We start from the raw sequence: 16,052 nt of genomic DNA on the forward strand, positions 1-16,052 counted from the left end.
CACTGAATGCATCCGATGAAGTGAGCTGTAGCTCACGAAAGCTTATGCTCAGATACATTTGTTAGTCTCTAAGGTGCCACAAGTCCTCCTGTTCTTTTTTCAAAATCCAGGAAATGTTAAGATATGGCTGCATCACATTCTCTTTAACATTAGAGTGGAGGGGGGTTGTTTTTAGGTTCTTGGTTTGTTTGTTTTGGAAGGGGTTAAAACAAAGTAAGGTAAGTGAAGGTCAGAGCTTCATTGATTCCTTTGAAATACCTGGCTGTTGTCAGTGTGACATTCACAGAATCATAGACTATCAGGGTTGAAAGGGACCTCAGGAGGTCATCTAGTTCAACCCCCTGCTAAAAGCAGGACCAATCCCCAATTTTTGCCCAAATCCCTAAATGGCCCCCTCAAAGATTGAACTCACAACCCTGGGTTTAGCAAGCCAATGCTCAAACCACTGAGCTATCCCTCAAAGGAACAATATTATTTAAACATGATTCCCCCCACCCTCACTCCTTGAATAGAATATTGTCTTGTGTAGTTAAAGAAACTAAATGAAAATACATCACTTTTGCAGCATTTATGCTTTTTCTCCTTACACTGCTAATAGCCTTTTTTGAAAGGCCTGTTTAACAAGGAAGCAGCTGGTTTGCAAATATTAAGAGAAAGTTGTAACCGTGCCTCTATGGGTCACAACTATTTTCGACGTCTCTGACTCAAGGAATATTTCCAACACACCTCTGAACAACAAACTAACCCACAGAGACCTTCCTACCAAGGACTACAAAAAGAAGGATTCTGAGTGGACTCCTCCTGAAGGTCGAAACAGACTGGACTTCTACATAGAGTGTTTCCACCAACGTGCACGGGCTGAAATTGTGGAAAAGCAGCATCACTTGCCCCATAACCTCAGCCGTGCAGAACACAATGCCATCCACAGCCTCAAACAACTCTGACATCATAATCAAAAAAGGCTGACAAAGGAGGTTCTGTCGTCATCATGAATAGGTCGGAATATGAACAAGAGGCTGCTAGGCAGCTGTCCAACACCACTTTCTACAAGCCATTACCTTCTGATCCCACTGAGGGTTACCAAAAGAAACTACAGCATTTGCTCAAGAAACTCCCTGAAAACGCACAAGAACAAATCCGCACAGACACACCCCTGGAACCCCAACCTGGGTATTCTATCTGCTACCCAAGATCCATAAACCTGGAAATCCTGGATGCCCCATCATCTCAAGCATTGGCACCCTGACAGCAGGATTGTCTGGCTAAGTAGACTCCCTCTGCAGGCCCTACACTCCCAGCACTCCCAGCTATCTTCGAGACACCACTGACTTCCTGAGGAAACTACAATCCATCGGTGATCTTCCTGAAAACACCATCCTGGCCACTATGGATGTAGAAGCCCTCTACACCAACATTCCACACAAAGATCATAGAATCATAGAATATCAGGGTTGGAAGGGACCCCAGAAGTCATCTAGTCCAACCCCCTGCTCGAAGCAGGACCAATTCCCAGTTAAATCATCCCAGCCAGGGCTTTGTCAAGCCTGACCTTAAAAACCTCTAAGGAAGGAGATTCTACCACCTCCCTAGGTGACGCATTCCAGTGTTTCACCACCTTCTTAGTGAAAAAGTTTTTCCTAATATCCAATCTAAACCTCCCCCACTGCAACTTGAGACCATTACTCCTCGTTCTGTCATCTGCTACCACTGAGAACAGTCTAGAGCCATCCTCTTTGGAACCCCCTTTCAGGTAGTTGAAAGCAGCTATCAAATCCCCCCTCATTCTTCTCTTCTGCAGGCTAAACAATCCCAGCTCCTTCAGCCTCTCCTCGTAAGTCATGTGTTCTAGACCCCTAATCATTTTTGTTGCCCTTCGCTGGACTCTCTCCAATTTATCCACATCCTTCTTGTAGTGTGGGGCCCAAAACTGGACACAGTACTCCAGATGAAGCCTCACCAATGTCGAATAGAGGGGAACGATCACATCCCTCGATCTGTTCGCTATGCCCCTACTTATACATCCCAAAATGCCATTGGCCTTCTTGGCAACAAGGGCACACTGCTGACTCATATCCAGCTTCTCGTCCACTGTCACCCCTAGGTCCTTTTCCGCAGAACTGCTGCCTAGCCATTCGGTCCCTAGTCTGTAGCGGTGCATTGGATTCTTCCATCCTAAGTGCAGGACCCTGCACTTATCCTTATTGAACCTTATCAGATTTCTTTTGGCCCAATCCTCCAATTTGTCTAGGTCCTTCTGTATCCTATCCCTCCCCTCCAGCGTATCTACCACTTCTCCCAGTTTAGTATCATCCGCAAATTTGCTGAGAGTGCAATCCACACCATCCTCCAGATCATTTATGAAGATATTGAACAAAACCGGCCCCAGGACCGACCCTTGGGGCACTCCACTTGATACCGGCTGCCAACTAGACATGGAGCCATTGATCACTACCCATTGAGCCCGACAATCTAGCCAGCTTTCTACCCACCTTATAGTGCATTCATCCAGCCCATACTTCCTTAACTTGCTGACAAGAATACTGTGGACTACAAGCCGTCAGGAACAGTATCCCCGATAATGTCACGGCAAACCTGGTGGCTGAACTTTGTGACTTTGTCCTCACCCATAACTATTTCACATTTGGGGACAATGTATACCTTCAAATCAGTGGCACTGCTATGGGTACCTGCATAGCCCCACAGTATGCCAACATTTTTATGGCTGACTTAGAACAACGCTTCCTCAGCTCTTGTCCCCTAATGCCCCTACTCTACTTGCGCTACATTGATGACATCTTCATCATCTGGACCCATGGAAAAGAAGCCCTTGAGGAATTCCACCACGATTTCAACAATTTCCATCCCACCATCAACCTCAGCCTGGACCAGTCCACACAAGAGATCCACTTCCTGGACACTACAGTGCTAATAAGTGATGGTCACATAAACACCACCCTATACCGGAAACCTACTGACCGCTATTCCTACCTACATGCCTCCAGCTTTCATCCAGACCACACCACACAGTCCATTGTCCACAGCCAAGCTCTACGATACAACTGCATTTGCTCCAACCCCTCAGAGACAAACACCTACAAGATCTCTATCAAGCATTCTTACAACTGCAATACCCACCTGCTGAACTGAAGAAACAGATTGACAGAGCCAGAAGAGTATCCAGAAGTTACCTACTACAGGACAGGCCCAACAAAGAAAATAACAGAACGCCACTAGCCAACACCTTCAGCCACCAACTAAAACCTCTCCAACGCATCATCAAGGATCTACAACCTATCCTGAAGGATGACCCATCACTCTCACAGATCTTGGGAGACAGGCCAGATCTTGCTTACAGACAGCCCCCCAACCTGAAGCAAATACTCACCAGCAACCACACACCACACAACAGAACCACTAACCCAGGAACCTATCCTTGCAACAAAGCCCGTTGCCAACTGTGTCCACATATCTATTCAGGGGACACCATCATAGGGCCTAATCACATCAGCCACACTATCAGAGGCTCATTCACCTGCACATCTACCAATGTGATATATGCCATCTTGTGCCAGCAATGCCCTTCTGCCATGTACATTGGCCAAACTGGACAGTCTCTACGTAAAAGAATAAATGGACACAAATCAGACGTCAAGAATTATAACATTCAAAAACCAGTTGGAGAACACTTCAACCTCTTTGGTCACTCTATTACAGACCAAAAAGTGGCAATTCTTCAAAAAAAAAAACAACTTAAAAAACAGACTCCAAGGAGAGACTGCTGAATTAGAATTAATTTGCAAACTGGATACAATTAATTTAGGCTTGAATAAAGACTGGGAGTGGATGGGTCATTACACAAAGTAAAACTATTTCCCCATGTTTATTCCCCTCCCCACTGTTCCTCAGATGTTCTTGTCAACTGCTGGAAATGGTCCACCTTGATTATCAATACAAAAGGTCTTGTCCCCCGTCCGTCCCCCCGCTCTCCTGCTGGTAATAGCTCACCTTAAGTGATCACTCTGGTTACAGTGTGTATGGTAACACCCATTGTTTCATGTTCTCTATGTATATAAATCTCCCCACTGTATTTTCCACTGAATGCATCTGATGAAGTGAGCTGTAGGTCACAAAAGCTTATGCTCAAATAAATTTGTTAGTCTCTAAGGTGCCACAAGTACTCCTTTTCTTTTTGGGAATACAGACTAACACGGCTGCTACTCTGACAACTGAGAATGTCAAACTCAGGACTCACTGCTGAGAAATAGGGTAGTGACACCTCAAGACTGGTGGCTAATCTTTCATAAGGTATACCAAACCGGCAACAAAAGTAAACTTCTGTTTCACCACACTGGCTGACAAGAAGTCATAAAAGGAGTTTCCCTGGACATTCTAGTCATTGTATTACCACCGAAAACATTGGATTTAAAGGTGAGTGTTTCTTTACAACCAGTCTCCTTAACTAAAAGGTTCTTCAGATCTCAAAGGACCAGCCACACACCCAAGTCAATATATAACTTAGATTTTACCCAAAAATCACATTCGATTTTAGATACTAAAGGATTGGCATCAAAGGTTTAATCAGAGAAAGAAGGGGGGGGGTGAGAGTTAAAATTGGTTAAAGGAATCAAATACATATAGTAATTGCAAAGTTCTTGGTTCAGGCTTGTAGCAGTGATGCAATAAACTGCTGGCTTGATAAATCTCTGGTTGCTTCCAAATCATTGGAAGGACCTCAGTGTCCATTGGTTAGAATGCTCCCATTAGTATAAGTCCAGAGGCTTGGGCAAGAAAGAGGCTGAAGCAGGATAGAGGCAAAATGGAGGAGTTTCCAGGGCCTTTTATCTCTTCTACCATGTGGAAGGACACCCAGTGTTTCAAAACAAAACCCTCAACACAGCTACTGGAGAATCACAGGTGAACAGATAGTGTTTGGAGTCACATGGGCAAGACACATGTTCATGCCCCATTGCTCTCAGTCATTGCAGGAAGCCATTACCTATATTCCAGACAGCACGTTTATAGGACAGTGCACTCAGTGTAGATGGGCATCTCCCATGGTCCATTGTGAGTTAAGAGTCCTTTTGATGGGTCACTCAATTAGAATAGTACCTCCAAGATGTGCTAGCTAACTACCATGTGGTCGTTACCCCAGGAGCAAACATTTGAAATCCAGGTAGATCCAATATTCATAACTTCAAATACAAAAATGATACATGCATACAAATAGCATAATCCTAATCAGCAAATCATAACCTTTTCATAGACATCTTACATGTCACATTTTGTACAAGATTTGTTACAAATATATAAACAGTGGTTGCAACAATGATCTATATGGTCATATTTTAACCAGCTAACATCACAGAGGTGAGAAGAGTACTATAAATATATATGTCCAAACAACACTATACACAACATACTGTAACTTCATAAATAATCAGACATCGTGCTCTATAGTATTTGTATACTTGAAATTTGTTATAAACCAAGCTTTTTTGAAGGCTACTGAGAAGATGCAGCATGGTGTACTAGATTGATCATGAGACTGGAAACCAGGAACTCCTGAGTTCTAATCCTGCCTTTGTCACTATAGGCCTCATTCTTTGGATATTCAAAACGCCACTGAAGTCAGTGGGAGTTTCCGATGCACCAAAAATGCTGGATAGGATGAATATGTCTGTGATCTTGGGCAACTCAGTTTTTGTGTCTGTAAAACTGAGGTAATAATAGTCATTGACTTCAAGAAATGTTGGTGGATTAATTAATGTGTGCAGAGCTCTTTGAAGATAGACAATCAGCTATTAGTACTAGTGATTTATTTGTTGCATAGCAAATACAGTCTGTTATTATGCTGTTATGTTATTTTGATTGTAATCAAAGTGCCTCTATATTAAATTAGCTTCATTGTTCAAGAAATTTTTTTGAAAAAATAACTTGGTCATATAAGTTATACATGTAATTAATGGAAAGTGTCTGGGTTTGCAAAACAAGGAGAATAAGCAAAGTGTCTGGCAACAGCTTCCCTACAAAACATTTTATAATGTATAGTTTGGGAATGCTGAGCCAAAACAAACTGTCGTTGCCGACAGAAAAAGCTGACAATTATTTTACGTTGATCCAACTTGGCCGAGCCCAGACTGACCTTGTTTACTCATCTCAGCGTCTTTAATTCATATTAACTTGGCACTGAAAGGGAACATGTGGCATATGTGCAAAAGACCCATTTTCTGCATCTTTCGACTGAGGTAAATGTAGTACATTGAGTAGGGCTAGTGCACTGAGCTCTTAGGTAGATTTATATGTATTAGATAGAACTGGTTAAGTTCCTTTTATCCCCACTGGGCTTTTCATATTCTGTAGACCATAAAACTAGCAGCTCAGTAGAAGCAACATCTTCTAAGCCTTTGGATATATATAAAATCCTCCCAGCACTGGCTGATTTTAAAGACACATCCAAAGAGGATGGACAGTTTTAAGCTCTTTTAAAACATAAAAATAGAAGGTTTACTGCAATTTGGCTGCCAAAAAAGCAATTTACAGGTCTCCACAGAACCCATGGCTATGTGTAAGAAAGCTGACCAAGATACTATGGAAAAGATAATGGGGTCAGAGAGCAAAAGAATCTCTCTATTTTGTAACCAGCCTAATCTGGTCTCCAATGAAGTTTCTTAGTTTCTTTTGCTGAGCCAATAAAGCTTAGTGTGATGTAGCAGTTGCATTATTGTGGCTTTAATATGGCTTGGGCAAAGCTGATGAGGAGCAGGGTTGCTTTAAGTTGTTTTATGGATTCACAGCTGCTTGCATAACCCTCACTGTACTGAGAGTAGAAAGACAAAGACACAGGGAAAGTCTGAGCTCTTGCTTTAATTATTTACATTGTTGTCAGTAATAAAGGCTTTTTATGCCTGTAATCTATTATTTGTATTATCAAAGCCAAATGAGATTGTGTGCTGTAGCTGTTAATAAATTAGTGTGCAACATGAAAGCAGTCACATTTTCATTCTCACAACTTACTTCTGTCCAAAATTTAAAAAAAGCACTTGCTAATCTACTCAGACTTCCCAAAAAAAAAAAAGCCATGCAGTGTCATTGTACCTTTGCAAATGGTACTGCAATAGAGTAGATGTTACCATATCCAAAGAGAAACTAGTAGGAGGGAAATCCACCAGAATGAAGAAGCGACAGAAACCCACTGGTCCTGCTTAAGCATTTTTCCAATTTTTATATTCATCTCCTCTCTTCCTGTAGGCAAAACTCCTATTGATTTCACTGGGTGTTTTGCCAGCGTGAGGACTGCAGGATCAGATCCCGCTAGGCATGCTGATCCCAAACAAGTTAATGTAGCTACTAAAATCTAACAATCTGATTGCCTATGTATGCTGTTGAACAACAGAAGACTGAGGATGAACGAACAGGAGGATGAGGGAAGAACTCAAGACTACCAAAACAAAAATGAATAACTTATACATACATGCCACAACATCATGCTGGCGGTTTTTTCTTTGAGGAGAAGGAGCAGCACAGAGTAAAAGCTCACAACTTCTCTCTTAGTGGTGTAGAGTTTTTTGGTTTGGGGGCTTTAAGTGTGAGAATAATTAGATGGAGTTCTGGACATCACATCTTGCTTTCTTGGCATCCTGGTATCTGACTGACTGCTGTTCCTTAGAAGTATTTCAATGTGAAACATTCCTCTTGTCTGTTAGAACAATCTGAAGATCTGTTGGGGGCAACCAATTTAACAAAACCCTTAATCGCTTGAAAGACAAGAACCTTACAGCACATCTTTGACTGACAGCACAGCTATAGAACGATCGCACAGGCAAGAGAGTTTTCATAGTGAAATTCAGTCAACAAACAGTAGCATCTGATTAAAAAAAAAAAGAACTAGAGTTTGAAAATAGTAAATTACAGACTGCCATGCACTTTTAAAGAGGTAAACAAACAAAATGGCTTTACTGTCTGTTATATGACCCTCTGTCCCACCACCACTTTCTTCTTTTCTTTTTCTTTTTTTAAGTTCTACTACACGTAGACAGGTAGACAGGGAGAGTGCACTTGGAATGGATAGCAGTGCTGCTCCTGTAATGGATAAACCCTTGTCCTGGAATCCAGCAGGTAAGAATTAACAAGTTACTGTCAAATAGGCACAATGGAAAGAAGTTGTATGTAGTGTAAATTGATATCCAGGAAGAATTTGAGTTTGGAAAGAAAAAGTAAACTAGTGCTAAAAATTCCTTGCTGCTTAACTGTGTGACAGCAGAACAAGGAGGCAGCAGGATCTGGCCGTGAAAGCACAGACTACGAAGCAGGGAACTTGGGCTCTATTCCTGAGGCTACCACTGACTCGTGTGATCACTTAACCTCTGTGACTCAGTTTCCCCATCATTGTAAAACTATTTATTGCTCATAGATTAAAGGTGCTACGTGCATGCAAAGGATTACTGTTGTTATTAGCAGCGTTGTTTTATGTTTTAGTATATAAGAGCCAGATCCTCAAGAGGTGTAAACCAGTGTAGCCCCACTGAAGTCAATAGTTTGTAAAATAACAAGCAACGCGATTTTGGCAAGGATGTTTCTAGAGTGACCAGATGAGGTTTAAAATACTTGACAAACACAATGACATTTGTCAAATACATATAAATAATATATAAAATATACAATACACACACACACAAAGTAAAGAACAATGGCAGAATATTTCAGTGGGGGGAAGCCATGGCAGGAGGGCCTGTATTACCTAGGGCAGGTTTGCACTCAAAATTCAGCAGCAGCACCTCTGCAGCGCTTCAGCGAGGACGCTGCGATGCCGCCAGGAGTGCGTCGTAGTTCATCCACATCCCCAAGTGGCCGTAGCTATGGCGATGGGAGAAGCCCTCCTGTTGAGATAGCACTGTCTGTCCCTGGGGTTAGGTTGCTGTAACTGGGTCACTCAGGGGTGTGGGATTTTTCACACCCCTGAGCAATGTAGTTATACCAACGTAGGCTTATAGGGTAGGCCTGGCCCTAGTCACCAAGCCAGGTGTACTGATCTACTTAAGGATATTTGTAAAATGGGTGAGGTAAAGATATTCACCCTTTGCCATGTTCAAGTATCACCCCACATTGTCAAAGCGGTCAACATGTAAGGGTTGTACTAACAGGACTGTCTTTAGCATATCCTACACCCACTTGGCTACAGATGGTCACGTGTGTCTTATGCCTGTCACTGACCTCAGATCTGCCACGCTGTCTTCTTCAAAATGCATTTTGCTATGGTTTGGCAGGGCTTGGGGAGCAAGGGAGGGAGGGTCACACATGCACATACATCTCTGTGTAATATGTTAAATGCTTTAATTCATCCATCATGTGATAGGATATAAAATAACTGTACCCTATCAAGGAGGCGGAAAAAGTTAAGTGCCACATATTAACCTTGCTTGTTTGTTTTCCAGCAAGTTCAGGGAATTTTGGGGACGTTCACACAGAACAGGTAACACTTCTTTCCTCTTCTCCCCCCCCCCCCCCCATTCTACTCTTTTTCGCACCTTGGTATAAACTACATCTTTCATCCAAATGCAGGACTCTGGTCAGTGGAAGTTCCACATCCAGAGGGCTTGTAAAATGGAGCCAGACCTTCATGGTTTGAATCCATCCTAGATCACCAGTGATCAAAATCTGTTCATGTTGGATATTGATTTGGTGGAGAAATGGGTAATTAGTCTCAGCCCACATCCATCTCACAGAAGCAGCCACCACGTTTCCAACTAATTGGCACCCTTGCCTGCAGTTTCAGCAATGAGACCAAGAGTTTAAAGAGGCACCAAGACTTAAATTGCCCTTCACCTCCTAGAAGGACTTTGCTGTCCTGGGGTGGTGCAGTGTGAGTGGGGTGATCTGCACTGTGGCTGCTGCCGGTGCTGTAGTAGATCTCTGGATATGTAGAATTTGCCAGTCTCTGGAGCTGTCAGTCCAGGCTCTTTGAGGAGAAATACATTCACCTTATTTTTGTTCAGCAGTGTGGCAATAACCACTGTCGTTAAGGTTACAAACTAGTTTCCATTCTAGCCCCTGTTTACAGTTGCTTATAACGGTCTGAAACTCACCTGGGGGGGGGGGGGAGGGAGAGCGGAAATTTTCAATGTTTGGCCTGTGTACAAAAAGGTGATTTTTAAAACACTGAGCAAAACCTGTCCGGCCTCCATCCGCCCCCCCACCAAGAACAGTGTGAAAATACACTTTTGTTCCATCATAAAAACAACCTGTGCCAAGTAGAACAACTCTCCAGGAACAACTCTGTCAGCCCAGGATCCACACACAGCAACGTGCTCCAGCCACACCCTCTCCCGTCCCCTCATGCTCCAGTGCACTCTTGTGATGGGGGAGGGAGGGCGGGGCAGTCCCAGATGGCACAGAATTGACTGTGGTAACTGTGCACCCCCAAGAGATTGCCGCAGCTCAGAGGGAATCTCCAGCTGCCTCTTTAAGCCAACCCTGCCCTCTCTGTTCTGGCCAGAAGTGCACAGTACAGGGGAATTGTGATGTACATAGGGTACCTATGTTTACTGCTAAGTTCTCTTAATAGTTATCAGCCTGCTTTCCTGAAATGTACCTTAGAAAAAAAATCTCCTCTCTGCATGTGTAGCTATGTTAGCTAGTTTCCTCTCCCCAGAACACCTAAGGAGTGATGTGCTACTGGCTGAAAGAACAAGCTTAGTACATGGGTGCTCCCAAAATTACTCAGATTCCCTAGAGATAAGGGAAGTTACTGTATTAACTAGTCTGGGTCATTAACGATATGCTAGACCCCAATGACAAATTACCATACCTGGGGGGGGGGTGGAGCAAAGAACAAGATGTACATGTGTCTAGGGTTGGAAGAACATTCTGATCTTTAATTACATGATCTCATTTGATTGTGAAAAGACTGTATCGTAATGTGCAGGTGACCATGGAGCAGATAAAGTGTAGTTCTGCTCTGAAAAGTGACTGTTAAAACAGTGGGACTTTGTGTCCATTGTCTCTCAATGACTCCAAATCAAATGTGTGCCGTCTACAAGTCAAAATAGGAGGAGTTGTTTTTTTCCTGACTGTCACCCTTGCAAATTCAGGCTGGGATTGACAGTCAGGCCGAGTTCTGTTCTTCTTGTGTATAGTCACATTCAATAAAGATTTTGCAAGGTAAACTCTGCCTTTGATGATAATGTGTTCACATGATACTCACTGAAATCAGTAGAATTGCACAGATGTTGCTGAGGGTGTGCACTGCTCTATCTGACCACTACGAGCTGGGTTTGTACAGCACCTAGCACCTGGAGTCCTAGTCCGTGACTAAGGCTCCCAGCTGCTACAGTCATTCAAATAATAAAACTTGGTAGACAATTCTGTTTGATACGCAGGGGGAAAGAGAATCTTGCTTCATCTCCCGGAGCTGGGTTGGCGCTTGCAAGGAGGAAAATGCAATAACAATGTATCTTTGTCACTGAGGTGAGCAATTATGACAATGACTCTAGTTACACAAGGAAGCAAGATGGAGCCATTTTAACGTCACTTTTCAGAGTGGAACCATATTTCAATGCCATACAAGCAACATTAACTTGGACATTTCCTGAATTTTTAGTGCTTACCTAGGTAATTTGTACATTTGTACTTTTGTACATTGTACATTTGTAATTTGTATTGTTATAGAATATCACATGCATGTTCATCCTTTGCAGGATACACTGCGTGCTAAATGTTCTGTACAAGTTCAAAATCAAGAGGTTGTTCTTCTCCATCATTCTAGGGTTTTTTTAAATGGCTTTTCCTCTATCCAGATATATTGGATGTTCTCATAAGATCTTGGAGAAGGAAAAAGGTTTCCCTTTTGTCCAGCTAATTGGACTGAATGTTGTTTTATTGAAAAATCATGTAACGAGCCTGGTAGAGTAGCCTGTTGAATTCAGTATCAATATTTCCAAAGCTCTAGGGAACGAGGCTTATGCTTTAGGGAGATGTTGTATCTCCAACTAAGAGATCATTACAATGCATGCACTCAGAGGGCCAAAACCTGTGACTTGTCACCCAGCCCCAGTTGGGGCTGTACTCTGGATATTTCCAGTGGTGAGCAAGAGGAACTCTCCCACCTACAGCCAGAAGCCCAATGGCTGAATTATCCCTCCAGTGCACCAGTGTATGCCCACCTTCACTCTGCTGTTCCTCTAGCCTGGCTTTGCTTCCTGTCCATTGCTTCAGAAGGGCCCCTCACAGTGCTGGGCTCTGTGCCACAAAAGGGGTGCATACCCAGAGCCCAGCCATTTCTTGCACAGTGGAACTGCCCTGGTTCTGCTGCTAGGGAGACCTCTGTGGCCAGGATGTTGAGGATTTGATTTGCCCTATAGGGCAGAGCTATGCCAAAGAGATGGGGGTCAGAAGTGGCCTATTCCCTAGGTGAGTGGAGACCCCAGGGCATTGCTGAGACTATATCCACAGCATCATGTAAACAATCTCCTGCACGTACATCACTACCTGTGTATTCTTTGCTCACTGTGAATCCTCCCTGAAACTGCAGGAAATTGTTCCCATTCACCTGCCAGGTCCAGAAAAATCAGTCACATAGCCAGATATTTGACCAAGAAAGGCTTTGCCGTTTGAAGGCGATTAGTTATTTTGTAGAAGAAATGGTTAGCTGTGCTCTCATCACTGGCCCCTGTAAGTCCAGCTGATCTAGTGATTAGAGGTAGAGATGGGGCTGAGTGTGGAAAGTCAGATCCAAACATCTCTGATGTTGAGATCTGGCATTCAAGTTCAGCTGAGTCAGGGACTGGAAGTCACGAGATTCAAGTTCTGTTCCCAATTCTATTCTACCTGGGTGATCTTGAGAAAGCTCCACATTTTCAGAGTCTCCTCTCATTTAAGGTGCCTTAATTTTTGGCTGCCTAACTTGATACAAGTAGGTCTCCAGAGAGGCTGATCACCTCCATCTAGAAAATCAGACTCCAGGTGTCTCAAATTGCACACGTTTGAAAATGCAGGCCTTGGCCTCTTTGTGGTTCAGTATCTTGATCTGAAACTGGGACAATACTGCTTACTGATATTTTGTACAGTTCTCGGCGAGCCTGGCACCATGTAAGCGCAAAGTTAATTATTTTATTATAGATTAATTAAAATGGCCACCACACCCACAGGGGAGAATACTCGTGCTACCCTCATAGCAGAAGACAAGACGGCTGTCAATCATAGAAGGAAGATTTAGGAGTGAAAAAGGATCAAAGCAGTATGGTTACCATAGAGATGTAGACAAAGTCTAGTGTTGAAACATTAGACAAAAACCCCAGGATTTGAGCAGGTTTTACATTCTTGTACCTAGAAACAGAGTGATGTTAATAATTATCTAGGAGTTTGAAATGGTTTTATGGGAACTAGAGTTGAGATGTCCAGTATCAATGAAACAAATGAAAGTTCTAAGAGTCTTACATCCCTTAAGACGACAGAATCTTACCATTCACAAACTTTGCTGCAAGATCTGCCTTTGAGAGTTGTGATAGAGGCTATGCATGAAATTCAGCAGGAAAGATGACTTGTTTCAGCATTATATAATAGTGCTTAGGGGTGTGGTGGAGTAGTTATATATAGAGGAAGGGGGAAACCCTTTCATTTCTCTATAAAGAGCTGTTGGTATTTATATGGTGCACGGAGCTTTATCCAGTAAAGGCCAAGTGCCTCCTTACAAACATGCTCTCCAACTTTTTCCTCATCCACCAAGCAGCGAAAATGCCAAACAGGCTGGAACTAAAATGCAGTATTTACATCAAGACAAAATTCTAGCTGTCGAAATACTTTTTATCCTAAATGCACAGCAGTAATATATGCATTGTGCACTGAAGCATTGTTTAAGAAGGTGATGTGTATCTCTGTGGTAGAATAAATATACCATAAGATGGAGCTACTGCTCTGGTAAATGCTCCTCATTAGGTTGCAAGAGTGTTTTTTTTTCCCCTCACTTGAAAAGAAAGAGTGAAAGTCACATGAATCCCACTGAACTTGCCAGCACACACACAATCCTGCAGCAGCCTTAACTTACATACCTTTCTTGTTGCCAGTTTTCCACCTTTTTTTTTTTCTCAATTCAAATTAATGTTTTTTGTAAACTACAGTAGGGCACATACACCCGCTTCCCTTTGATTTCAGCTCCACACCTAGTTTTCTTTGCATCATGAAGAGGTTTCTGCTCATATGTAATCGTAAGGGAAGCAGTGATTCACTACAGCATAACACTTTCCTTAGCAAAGTTTTCGTACTTTTTGTAGGATGCCAACAACATGTAGCATTCTAGGCACATACTGTTTTCATTAATTGTCATGTTGCTTACAAAAAATAACGGGCGAGGTCTCAGTTATGCACATGCATTTGTTGCATACACATTAGGGGGCCCCCCAATTTATATGCACCTAAATCAAGTATTTGCAGGCTTGCATTAAGATTACAAAATTGCATCCCTGTCTTTACAAATCTGGCTCTAGTAATACTGGCATTAATACAATTTTAGAACGTTTATTATACAATTTAAATAAAGATAAACAAAATAAGGTTTCGCTTTTGCGAATAAGCGTCCGTACAGAGGTTAATTGGAGTCAATATTTAGGTAGGTTTGTGTTTCCTTGTATTCGTTTTGGAGTTTCTTAAAAATAAAAAGGGTACATTTTTTAATCTATCATTGCATTTAATTTCTGTATGCTAACGTGAGTAATTTTATGTTGTTGTTTTTCCCCCCAGGAGACTGGAGGAAGTGGATCTCTCAAAGTGGTACACTTTGGTCTAGTATAATCAAGAATATGAATACTTTCACTTCAAAAGAAAATACCTGAGGCCTGATTCAACTCCCACTGAAATTTATCAGTCTTTCATTTGGCTCCAGTTACATTTGGATCTGGCCCTTCAAGAGAAAATTCAGTTAAAAGTTTCAGCGATGTTCTGCTTAAAACATTGAATTATTGATTTATAGGCACCTCTCTCTGCAGAAACTGACCCACAGTTATTTATCAAGAGCAATATTGTGAAATTTTTATCATGACATCCGATGACATACAAAATCCAATAATCATGGATACCAGTATTACTGTACAAATGGTAATGCTGAAAGATTGTTTTTTTTTCTCCATTAAACAAATCCATAAACCTCACAGAGCAAATTCTCTGTAATTCTCCATGCATTATATATTTTAACAATCTTCACTTGGATGCAGATTTGAATTTCCACTTAAGGCTCTGAAAACCATTCTACCAAGATACTAGCAGATAAAACCTTCACTCAGGATACCTCTGTGAAAGAGCAGCTTTTCACAGTCAGCAGCGTTTTTCTAAGAATGCTCTCAATTTTCGTATCTACATATATCATCTTAGTTGAATAACCATTATTTTGCCTTTAAAAAAGCCATGGATTTTAAACATCATTCCATTGGAGTCCAGATTTTAATCTTGCTCTCCTAGCCACTAACAGAAAATGCTACAGAGAAGACAACTTAACCTGTTTCATTATTATACTTGTTCCGGAACTATTAAAAGAGAAAAAGAACTTTAGGACATTTCTTTCTTCCTACCATTTGATCCAGTATATCATGTATGTACACATGTATTGTACGTTACTATATATACACATATAGAGTAAGCTTGATCTTTTGGACCAGTCAGTTATGTAAAACTGAAATCTACTTGAATTTGCTTTTTGGTTACTGTCTTGAAAAATGGTACTGTCGCTAAATAAATGGATTAAAAATTTTTTAAAAAATTTTAAAAAAAACTGTTTAGCAATACTGTGTTGAGAAAATCTGTGTTTATTTAAAATGTATCGATTTATTTTTCATTGGTCCAGCCATTCCCCCCCACCCCACAAGAGTCAAAAGGCTGCTGAAGTCTAACATATACTAAGTGGATGGTGGGTTTGGTAGTAATAAAAAATCCAACATATTTTAGCAGTTTGTTTGTACCAGGCATATCTGAATATGCTATTACAACATATTGAAAAGCTTATGTCTTGAGTGAACGAAACTGGTAAGTGCATAAAATTCTACATATTCAATGGGGAAAATATTAATAAA

General features: G+C 41.7%; 1 protein-coding gene across 1 annotated transcript in view; it reads left to right on the forward strand.

Moving 5' to 3' along the window:
• Nucleotides 1-15,716, forward strand: part of WDPCP (WD repeat containing planar cell polarity effector) — a 278,021-nt gene extending 262,305 nt beyond the window's left edge. The window contains exons 16-18 of the mRNA XM_073339528.2: nucleotides 8,018-8,115; nucleotides 9,432-9,469; nucleotides 14,731-15,716. Of these exons, the coding sequence (XP_073195629.1) occupies nucleotides 8,018-8,115; nucleotides 9,432-9,469; nucleotides 14,731-14,781 (187 nt within the window). The 3' untranslated portion in view covers nucleotides 14,782-15,716. The remainder of the gene's footprint in view (nucleotides 1-8,017; nucleotides 8,116-9,431; nucleotides 9,470-14,730) is intronic.
• Nucleotides 15,717-16,052: the final 336 nt, after the last annotated feature.

This window comes from Lepidochelys kempii, chromosome 3, assembly GCF_965140285.1.
Source record: "Lepidochelys kempii isolate rLepKem1 chromosome 3, rLepKem1.hap1, whole genome shotgun sequence".
NCBI classification, from domain to species: Eukaryota; Metazoa; Chordata; order Testudines; family Cheloniidae; genus Lepidochelys; species Lepidochelys kempii.